General features: G+C 40.4%; 2 protein-coding genes across 3 annotated transcripts in view; both read left to right on the top strand.

Annotated features, from left to right (window-relative positions):
- The window catches only part of adora2ab (adenosine A2a receptor b), a 9,684-nt gene extending 3,456 nt beyond the window's left edge, over window positions 1-6,228 (top strand). Inside the window, exons 2-6 of one of the 2 annotated variants that reach the window (XM_086187889.1) lie at window positions 548-577; window positions 784-1,061; window positions 1,701-1,832; window positions 4,553-4,656; window positions 4,935-6,228. In XM_086187889.1, the coding sequence (XP_086044015.1) occupies window positions 862-1,061; window positions 1,701-1,832; window positions 4,553-4,656; window positions 4,935-5,893 (1,395 nt within the window). In that variant the 5' untranslated portion in view covers window positions 548-577; window positions 784-861 and the 3' untranslated portion in view covers window positions 5,894-6,228. The remainder of the gene's footprint in view (window positions 1-547; window positions 578-783; window positions 1,062-1,700; window positions 1,833-4,552; window positions 4,657-4,934) is intronic. The other variant, XM_086187890.1, reaches the window with a different exon arrangement.
- A 1,690-nt stretch (window positions 6,229-7,918) lies between these two features.
- snrpd3l (small nuclear ribonucleoprotein D3 polypeptide, like) lies at window positions 7,919-10,392 on the top strand. Its single transcript, XM_086187048.1, has 4 exons — window positions 7,919-8,059; window positions 8,731-8,864; window positions 9,854-10,046; window positions 10,173-10,392. Exons 2-4 carry the CDS (start codon window positions 8,739-8,741, stop codon window positions 10,235-10,237), a joined length of 384 nt encoding a protein of 127 aa, XP_086043174.1. The 5' UTR covers window positions 7,919-8,059; window positions 8,731-8,738; the 3' UTR covers window positions 10,238-10,392.
- Window positions 10,393-10,961: the final 569 nt, after the last annotated feature.

Below are 10,961 nucleotides of genomic sequence, written 5' to 3'. Positions count from 1 at the left end.
CTTTTCTGCTGTTCAAAGAGTTTTGCGTTTCAGTTATTTTTACGCATCTGTGGTAATTAAACGACGTAATTATTATCCGACCCAATCTGGAGAGTCAGTCTCTCTCCCTGAGATGTTGTACCGCAGATGCTGGCCTACATTCCATCTCAGGTTTTACCATGTTTGCAAGAATGTATCCTAATCCGCTTACAATATTGTGGAATTCAGCAGAATATCATGAGAACGCTCAGCAACGCCCGTTCCAGGAATTGTACAATGGCTTTCAAATTTATAGGCGGTTTATTTTGTGCAATTATCGGTGATTGGGGAGGGAAGTGTGTCAGCGGCTGGAATGATTCGTGCGTGCAAGGGTTGCGGGAAAATTTCCCTGAAATAAAAGGTGTATTGTTGAACTGTCTGCTTTGGCCCTGTATGGAAAACAAAATGTCCCCCCCTGTCTTGTGGAGATAGATGGCTTTTCTGACGTGAGTGTGTTTGTCTGTGTGGTCACCAGCAATCTGTTTATACAGGCGCTCAGACTGTGTTCTCTTGTTCTTTCTCTCACCAGATCACTGCTCTCAATTTGTCAGCCGCTTGGGTACAACTCCCGCACATTCCATCATCACTGTTTTTTGAACAAGTTTAGCGGAACGTCGTCGCCTTTCCCCTTTGTTGATGAGGCAACGATAATGACTAGCAGACTGATGTAACAGGAAAAGATGCGTGCTAAATCAAACCTCAGAAGTGACTTTAGTGATGGCAACTTCCTGTCTTGACAGAATTGCTCTTCTCTTATCCTGCTAGGTGAGAAGGTGTTTTATCTAAAAGCGCCAGAGGCACCTGAGTGTGTGAGATGCAAAGAAAGAAAAGAGGACAATAACCATGCTGCAGAATGACCAGCTGGTCTACATTGGCCTGGAGCTGGTGATCGCCTGCCTGGCTGTCTCTGGGAACATTTTAGTCTGCTGGGCCGTCTGCCTCAACTCCAACCTGCAGAGCATCACGAACTTCTTTGTGGTGTCACTGGCAGCAGCTGATATTGCTGTGGGCCTGCTTGCCATCCCATTTGCTATCACTATCAGGTATTCACTCCTTTATTTGTTGGAAACATTTCTAATCTTTATATAGATGTGACAAATTCAGTTTAAAATGATACTTCACACTAAAAAGAATGTAATTTTTGAAGGGGTCCCAAGCTCATGAAGATGTTTTTCCCCCGCTGCTTTACTTCTTTGTGAATCGAGATTGTAGAAAGAGACGGCCACATATATTTAGCTTGAAGCTAACAGCAACTGTGTACAAACAATAAAGCTGTCCTAAATTGTCCATTTACAAACACAAAGTCAGCTGTATTCCACATCGTCTCTATCCAGCCATATACTCAGTTATTTACAAAAATGTAGTAACTAACATTTCCAGTTTGGTGCTCTCAGGAACAAGTGTGTCATTCCGTCAGGGCCATTAGCGTCAAGCTAAATCTACGTAGATGGCTCTCTCTGCATTCTGGAGTCACAAAGAACGAATGCAGAAGGGAAAAACATCTTCGTGAGCTCAAGACGCCTTCGGTATTTATAAGTTCTTGACCAGGAAAATATGTTTTTTATATGGAAGTTTAATCCTGAGACCGATTTTCAGTGTCAATTTAAGAAAAAAACAAGCTCTATTAGATGCACTTTAATGATGATATTTGTGTCATGTGATTTGTCATGGGCCAACATCAGTATTGGATTCTGCGCCAACTTCTATGGATGTCTGTTCATTGCCTGCTTCGTCCTGGTGCTCACCCAGAGCTCCATCTTCAGCCTGCTGGCTATCGCTTTGGACCGCTACATTGCTATCAAGAACCCCCTCAGGTAAGAGGAAACAAAGACAGACTGTGTGTACTGACAGCCGAAGAAGAAGTAGCTTTGGTATACAAAGCATGTGACTCTAGAAAAGTACCATGAAGTCTGAGTCTGTGAGTTTTGTGGTTGGGTGAGGGGCGGACTGATTGTGTCTCTGCAGGTTTTTGTGTGTTGTTGTTTATGTGCTGAAGGCTTTGCAAATTACAATCCATATAAATCAGCACCAGTCGATTACTACTTGAGACCGCCTTACTTTTCTAACCATTTGTACACCGCAGTCACATTTGTCCAGTCATATTCACTGTTTACTCAGCGTTGCGTTCCCTCAGGCAAGGATATTGCATCCAGTAAGCCACAGCTGGTGACACATTTGCATAAGCAGTTGCATAACTGCTTGGTTTTGCTTGTGCATGCATTTGTGTTTACACTGGTGTCACCACACTGGTACCATGGACCAGAGAGCCAATACATTAGAACCCTAGGAGGCTAAGTATGGCCTCCTGGTCAGGAAAGATCTCAGTCACATTGGCTACGGCTTCAAAACACAAGAACAATTTTAAATTAAATCAGTGATGATGGATTCATGGTGATGATGGATTAAAGTGACGCTTCACCCAAGATGCATTTTGCCTTTGAGGTACTCACAAATTAGTGTCTTCAACTCTCAGAGCCTTTTTTTTTCTCCACCACATTTTTTGTTTGTGACTCCAGAATGCAGAAAAAGCCAGCCATGTAGATCTAGCTTTTTGCTCATAGTAACCCTCTTGACCAACTACGAACCACAGCAACATCTGTCCAAAGTTGCTTCTACTCTGTGCTTCCATTAATGAATGCTGAACTGGAAGTATTATACCTAGCTTGTTTTAAGCTCAAATCCAAATGATCAAAATGTGCACGGGAGTTTTTATACTGACGTTTTGAGACAGTTCTGGTGTTCTTAGCTATCAGTCACCATTTGCTTCAAGATAAATTAATGGCTCTTTCTGCATTCTGGAGTTACAAAGAAGTGATGCAGGAGGGGAAAAAACACCTGTTCTGGGGTATTTAAAAGGAAAATTAAACTTCTTTGTGGTGAAGTGGATTTAGTCAAGTATATTGGATTGCGCAGGGATATTTGCTGTTTTCTTCTCTGGGTATGTGCACTTCTCTGGGTAAGTGGATGGTATTTATACAGTGATTTTCCGTGTGTACGTTTTTGGCCAGGGGGGCTATCATGTTCCATGAATCACGCTCAAGGAAACTTTGACATCGTAGCTGGGGCAGGTGGGAATCTAACCAGTATTACCAGTAGATTCCATTACTAGACAGCCATAATTAAGCCACGCCACCTCAGTGTGTTGCAATTTGCCATTTAATATCATCTAAAAAGCTGTCTTAAGTGTCAGTCACAAAAAAATGTGTGAATGTGTTGCAAGAGGTCCTTTAGAGGACAGTATACAGAAATGTTGAAAGACAGATTTTAGTATTTGCTGGCTTGCAGTCTGGACATGAGTTCCTCAGATATTTGCCCTTGATAGAGCTGATGTAAATGCTATTGAAATAGTTCAAATTTCCCAACGTAAAGTTATTGTATATTCATGTTCACACAATCTTATCACTGCTTGCATCAGCAGATGTGGTATTTAGCCAATATTTCAGTTGATCAATCGTGTAGGAATCCAAGTCTAAGCTGAGGTTGAAACCATTCAGATATTGTACAGTAAAGCATATATTTTAACCACTGTTGTATTGTGTTAATATTACTTCTAATTATCTCACTCATGCTATCACATTTCATCTGAGCTGTAACTTAATATCAGAGATGAGACTGAAGTGTAGCAGTTAATTACTGGAGGGGAGGAATTACAGCGCCTGTATACACACTCACACGACAGTTTTGCAGAGTCATGCAAAGACACGCAGCAGGAGGCCACTTGTTTGTTTCCAGTTATCATGCGTTTTTCTAATTCCCCAAGAAGTAAAGTCAGTTCCTCGGAACATTTTAACTTCCTTTACTAGAAAACCCACTGTGCACTGTGTTTTGAATCAACACAATATGCAATATCATGAAAGAAGTATCACTGCTTTGTTTTTGTTTTTTGTTTTTTTAAAAAAGTAACAATCAATACCAGATATTCTCTTATATGTTATTTTTATCTTTTCATTTTACTGCCTGTTCCGTTTATTAAATTTCCAATGCAAAATTCATATTTTTTCTCCAATACACCCACGTCACCTTTAAGACCAACACCAGCTATTATTTCTATTTGGGAATAATAAGACACCCCTTTTTTTTAACTATTTTAAAGTCTCCTGTATTTTATAAAAATATTTCAATGCCAAATGTATAATTTCCCCCCTCAATACTCTCTACGTCACCCTTTCTGGTGAAAAGAAGTGACTGGAGACTCCATGTATAACAGAGAAAGCAGGTAGTGGTCTACAGCCCTCCCCAGATCAGCAGAAGGATGGCCCAGGACTGGACTTGCCAGTGCACAATTGGGTAGAAAAAATGGAAAACAGTAATTTATTGTTGTTGTCTAAGTCACCACCTCCACCTGTGGTTTGGAGGTCCGCTGCCCTCCAGAAAGAGGATGCTGCTGGATGCCTGGGATTGTTTGTTGTATATCTTACAAATAGCTTCATTCTATCCTCATTCAGCTCTCCAAATATTAACTCCGTCACCAAGAGATGCTACCACACAATGTGATTAAATAAAATGGCCCTAAATATATTGCTTACCTTTACAGGTATAACAGCCTGGTGACAGGGCAGAGGGCAAAGGGCATTATCGCTCTGTGTTGGTTCCTCTCAGTAGGTATCGGCCTCACACCGATGCTGGGCTGGAACAGAGGTGAGGTTTAACAATGTATTTTCAAGCAAACGTATGCTTTTTTCCCCTCACAAACTTTTTTGTTTTTTTACCTTAAATGACTGGACAACTCTTGTACCATCTGTTGCATCAACCACTGGCGCCATATCTGAAATATCTCCATATCAGAATAGTTTGACACCCATTACGAGCACGTGCTTGCTGTAATTTTGTGAGAATTACCACACCATATCACATTCTTTCTGTTAAAAGCATGTATGTGGTTGACCTGGTGAACAAGATGGTCCTCTGTTGTACAGGATGGAACACCACCACCTCCACCACTCCCCGCAGATGTCCTGAAGGACTGACACAGTGTCTCTTTGAAGGAGTTGTCACCTTGGACTACATGGTCTACTTTAATTTCTTTGGCTGTGTTCTACTGCCCCTGGTGGTCATGCTGGTCATCTATGCTCATATCTTTATGGCAGCACGTCGGCAACTACGTCTGATTGGCTTCAAAGCTGCGCAAACGTCTGCTCCGTCACAAAAAAATGTGCCTTCTGGCTCGTCTCGTTCTACGTTGCAGAAGGAAGTGCATGCTGCAAAATCGCTGGCGATCATTGTGGGTTTGTTCGCCATTTGTTGGCTTCCCCTGCACATTATTAACTGTTTCAACCACTTGTGTCCGAACTGCGGGCGCCCACATATCTGGGTGATGAATATTGCTATCATCCTCTCACACGCGAACTCTGTTGTGAATCCCTTCATCTATGCCTATCGCCTTCGGGAGTTCAGACAAACCTTTAGGAGAATTCTGTACCAGCACATCCTGAGGCAGAGGGACGGACATGGCTTTAGGGTTGGCAGTGGTGATGGCAGGAGTATTGGGAGTACCAGTATCATGAGGACCTCTTCCCACACCAGTAAAGAGGGCTCATCGTGCAGTACCGTGGTGAATAATTACATCCTGGACCCTAATGTTGACAGCACTCCACCAAAAAACAGTCATGAAGCCTCCAACCACTGGACATCTAAGTTAGATAACCCACCTAATAGCTACATATCTAATGGAAACCAAATGAATGGCAACCTATCAGCAACACAACAGCAGACATGCATCCTGGGATTCCCTGTGCAGGATGGAGTCCCGTCTGTCACGTATCTGGGGGGGACAACAGATATTTTGGAAGTGAGAGAAAATGGAAAGTGCATTGCTTTTGTGAATGTTCAGGCTCTCTCTCCAAGACAGACTGGCACTGTGACAGAAGTCTCATGAAGATGTTTTTTATTATTATTATTATTATTTTAAGTATATAAATCTGTTTTTTGACATCAACAAACTAGATTCTAAGGTGGTATTTTTGACTGCCTCATCACTTTGTCCTCCTTAATCGTTTGTGAGCTGGATCAAATCGATAAGTGCACATTAAATATGAGCCGAGGTAGAATAATGTAGGCTGTTACTCAGGTACCATTTGTGTTCTTTCTTTTTTAGGTTTCCTATCTTGAAAACAATGACCATTCAGGAAACTCTACCTTTTCTTGCAAGTCTTACCATTGCTGTATGGTGCCATCTTTTGTTATCAGAATTAAAAGTCTTTTATTCTTGTTGTTCAGCTACTTTTCATCCATTAATGTCACACACCCAGTTTTTTGCTTCACAGGTTTACAATCAATCCATTAAAAAAAAAAAAAAACTGTGTCGCATGTGAAGGCTGAAGCATGTGTCCTGCTAAGAGCTTTAACTAATTTAACGGTCATAAAACAGTCCTCTCTGCCAACTTGAGGAAAACCAGATTTTTTCCAAGTCAAGCTCAGAGTGTGGTCCTTCGATTGTGTGCGGATCTGTTAAAAAGTCATTTCTGAAAGTACTGGGTGGCTACAGAACGATTCATGTTGCCAGCTTGATCACTGACTTGATAACTGCCAGGCAACATGCAACCGTTGCTGGACCAACACGTACATGTGATTTTTGCATCGCATACATCAAGCCAGTTATCATCCAGTCAAAACAAAGGCCTTGTTTTATCAAGTCAAATATCCCCCCATATGCCTGTAATGTGTCTATTTTCATACACAGACACACACACACACACGCATACAAAGTACATGCACATCATACAGACTACTCAAAGAGGTGTTTACAGAGTAGCCTGGCTGCTGACGCCAGTCAATGAGCTTAATGCAATGGAAATCAAATGGAGGTTTATTTGATGATGTCTTTTATTATCCCATTATAGGCTTTCCTTTCCTCATTAAAAAGCCCTTCCACTGGGGGAAAGAGCCGCATTAAGCAACATTTACACGCCTTAAAACAATCCCTGAGAGATGTCTCCAGGAGTAAAAAACACATGTGGGTGGGCTCGCTATTTAGCAACCCAAAAGGCTGATTGCTGATTTGACCCCAACTTCACCCAGATGCTGAATTTTCCTTTAGATACTGAACACAAATTGCTCCTTGTGAGTAAGTCGACATCTTGCATCCATGTGTGTGTGTGGGTGTGCGTGTGCATATATGTGTGTGTGTGTGTGTGTGTGTGTGTGTAGGTGCAAGCGCGACTAAATGGGTGAATGAGACAACATTGTAAAGTCCTTTGAGTGCCATAAAGGTCGAAAAAAGCATTGTACAAATACAGTCTATTTACATGGGTGTTTATCCAGCTCGTCTACTGAATTTTGTCTCCAAACCCATATATATCAGTTACTCTTTATGATTAAGATGGACAAAAACATGTCATTTGACCTTAATGTTTGGTGCTGTTTTGATGAGCTTTGTGTTCGGGAGAACCGTGTGTTTGTGGGTTATTCCTTTCAAAGTTGTTTCTTGAGAATAATAACAAAACCTCTGGATAATGAATGAACTGTTTGGAGTCCATGTCATGCTAGTGTGTCCTTGTAGATGCTGTCATTTATCTCATGGTGACTAAGGCTCCAGGAGAGTCCATTATCATGTCATATCCTGAAAGAAAATCCAACAAGCGTTATTTTTTATACTTCTATATGTTGTACACTAATAAATTACTTTATAGAGCACATGACTTTGTTTTCTGTTTTCAAAAGATACTGCAAATAAGCTATAGTGTTTGAATGTTGCCCTTGGACATATGAAGAAATATTTATGTAACATAACATCACTCTGTGATGATGAAGCAAATATTTTGCATATTATGACCACATTATTGCAAAATACCCTGAAACAATTCAGGAAATCCCCTTATTTTTCATCAGTTGACCCGTCGTCTTAAAAAACGAAAACATTTAAAAAAAAATTCAAGTCCCACAATACAGTGCGGGTGTCAACCGGAAGTACTTCTGTGAATTATTGGGGCATTGTGGGTAGGCGGAAAAAGGCTCAAAAAGATACGCTGAAGCTACGGACACACGTTGCGGGGTTGCTGAAGAGGAAAAACAAGAAGAAACCCACTCCGAAGCCATATTTAAGGTAAAGACGACAAGAGACTGGATATAACAAGTTTCCCATGTGTCTTATACGACAGCGATGTTTGTGTTGTTTGTGTCCGCCGAGTTAGTGCTGACGTGAATGCTCCAAGTCTGCTAACATGGCTGCTTCTATTATGTTAAAAGTGAAGTTCGACCCTCATGATCATGTTGATATCATACCGTTTTCAAATCAAGCTGGGCTTAAATTTGAATTCTGTTATGATAATTCTCCAAATCCACGTATAGATTATCACCTTAGAAGTGATAAATTGTTGGATTTTTTTTTTTTGTAAGGGTAGCTAATCACGGTTAGCCACTACAGCTAGCTTCAAGTCGCGCTCTTATTTGAGTGGCCTTTGATAAGTTATATTATAACACTGTAACACTGCAACCAAGTAAATGTAATGGCTGTTTTTTAATTTTACATTTCAGCAGCTCAGTTCTGGCTCGGATATTGCCAGTGCTGGAAACGTGCATTGTAAAAGATACTGTTACTAGCTAGCAGATGATAAGCTGGCGCACTAACTATTCTCCATGCCGGGCAGTTCACGGATGGACCGAAGTGATAGTTCCATCTGAAATGTATCCAACTTTGGAAACTTTAGCTAATCTACATTCTGTCACACCAAAGTAAAGTTTGTATACCGATAAACAAATCTCCAATGGTCTTAGGAAGAAACATGTCGATCGGGGTACCCATCAAGGTTCTGCATGAGGCGGAGGGACACATTGTGACCTGTGAGACCAACACCGGAGAGGTGTACAGAGGCAAGCTGATCGAGGCTGAGGACAACATGAACTGCCAGGTAAGGCGTTCCTCTTGAAGCATTGAGTTCCTCAAGGAATATTTTGGGGTTTTTTTTTTTGTATCATGTCATTAAAAATTATTGTGTTCTTCAAATGTAATCACTACATACATGTATGTCTTTTATACCAGATGTGCTAAACTAAATATTTGAAGATGCAGTTGGTCCAGTGCCAGACTGAAAATTGCTTCCTTATTTTTTTTTTTTTTTTTAGAAATGAAAACATGACACCATTACTCCTATGGGATGGGTGCTAGATCGGTCATTAAAGGTCTACACCACAGAGTTATTGTTCTAAGAATTACATTTTTACTGCATCAGGCCTCCTTGGAAATGTCACATAAATCCAATCTTAAAAGCAGAATAGGTCAGTGTTTGCATCAACTTTTGACTGGAGTGCACCTCATTGTTTGTCCTTTCTTGAAACATTAGTACGTCAAGGTAGGTAAAGTTTTATGTGATGGCAAAATCAATGTATGTGGTTGATTTGTTGTCTCCTTTTTGTTTTTGTAAAGCATTGTTTAATATCTTTAGAGGCCATACTCAAACCAAACGTTATTACTTGGCATCAACTTCAGTCCATTAGTTACTTGTGAGCAGTGATTGTATTTTACCTGTGACCACTTAATCATTTTCACCACATTGGGGAAAAAAACAATGCTTGGTACACAAAATTTGACGGACTTCACTCTTTTTTGCACATAATATACCTTTAGTCACTCTTGTAGCTTATTTGGATCCTTGAGGACACCATGGTTCATTTAATCAGTGACTCTTCCTATGATTTTCTGTCTAATTTCAAGGAAGAGTTCAGTATTTTTCGTGGGATTTGTTTGCTTTGAAGTTTTAGCGATGTTTAATTTGCTCACATTGGATGAGTTATACCTGAAGCAAAAGATTTGACAATGACATCATAAGGAATTGCTTTCATGTGAGATTTTTAGACTAATTGTGTTACTGAAGCGAGGCATTCTTATTCTTCTGCACAGATGTCCAATATCACTGTCACCTATCGTGACGGGAGGGTGGCACAGTTGGAGCAGGTCTACATCCGCGGCAGCAAGATCCGCTTCCTGATCTTACCTGACATGTTAAAGAATGCTCCAATGTTAAAGAGTATGAAGAACAAGAACCAGGGGTCGGGCGCAGGAAGAGGCAAGGCAGCCATTCTCAAAGCACAAGGTGAGTGAAAAATTTCATAACACTTGAATCGCTACTGCAACACAGTACCCACAGTGAGTGGACGTGTAAATCTTCCTTCATTTTAATCACATAATCTGAAATCTTCTCTTCTCTTTTCCTCTGCAGTGGCTGCAAGGGGCCGAGGGCGTGGTGGAATGGGAAGAGGCAATATCTTCCAGAAGAGACGATAACTCCTCCAGCCATGTTAACATTTTCCCCTTTGTATAGTCTTGTTTTTTTTTTTTTTTATTCTACTCCTTTTGGATTGGATTGTTTGTTTGCATTCTTATGCTTCAATTTATTGCTTAAGTTCATTTTTTATGAAAATAAACATATTTCAATTTGATGTTTGCTGTTCATTGCTTTTGTATAAGTATTGCCGCTCATCCCTTCCTATGAGGTCAGACTTATTTCCTTTTTAATGAGCTCTAGTTTTTCTAATGCATCCATAATCACTGAGGGGCAGACAGGCTTTTGCCAAACTTGTGAGTCTATAGGCACAGTGTTAATGTGTGTCTAGATTTTGTTTAATTTAATCTAACTTCATTTGCAAAGATCGTTGCAACGGTGACAAATATGGAGTTGTTCCGTAGAACACTGGCATGAATGCGTATTGATTTGTCATGTTTAGTAGTGTTCTGTGATTAATATCTAATAAGACTGTATGGAGATCTCTACAGTTCACAAATTGTCACTCATTTGTACTATCATGTGACTTGAAATTTTCCATTTTTCGAAGGTGTGAGAATCAGGAAGGGGGAAGTGATGTCATGCCAATTGAAATAGAAGATAATGGGGTGTTTGAACTCGTTTTGGGGACTTAATATCAGAATGCTTCAAATCATTGATTCCAAACTCCCTCTTAAAATGTCACAAATTTACATTAAACACGGCTGTTGAACTGATTTTTGGAAA

Source organism: Aulostomus chinensis, chromosome 19 (genome assembly GCF_037954235.1).
Source record: "Aulostomus chinensis isolate RoL2024-O1b breed Wild chromosome 19, RoL_Achi_v1.0, whole genome shotgun sequence".
Lineage (NCBI taxonomy): Eukaryota > Metazoa > Chordata > Actinopteri > Syngnathiformes > Aulostomidae > Aulostomus > Aulostomus chinensis.
The sequence above is the reverse complement of the archived record's forward strand: the minus strand, read 5'-3'. Positions and strand labels throughout refer to the sequence as shown.

Excerpts from the sequence above, each read along its gene's own strand:
- snrpd3l (XM_086187048.1), top strand. The coding sequence starts at position 8,739 with ATGTCGATCGGGGTACCCATCAAGGTTCTGCATGAGGCGGAGGGACAC. Across the intron at positions 8,865-9,853 it reads AGGACAACATGAACTGCCAG|ATGTCCAATATCACTGTCAC; the intron begins GTAAGGCGTTCC and ends TCTTCTGCACAG. Across the intron at positions 10,047-10,172 it reads AGCCATTCTCAAAGCACAAG|TGGCTGCAAGGGGCCGAGGG; the intron begins GTGAGTGAAAAA and ends TTTCCTCTGCAG.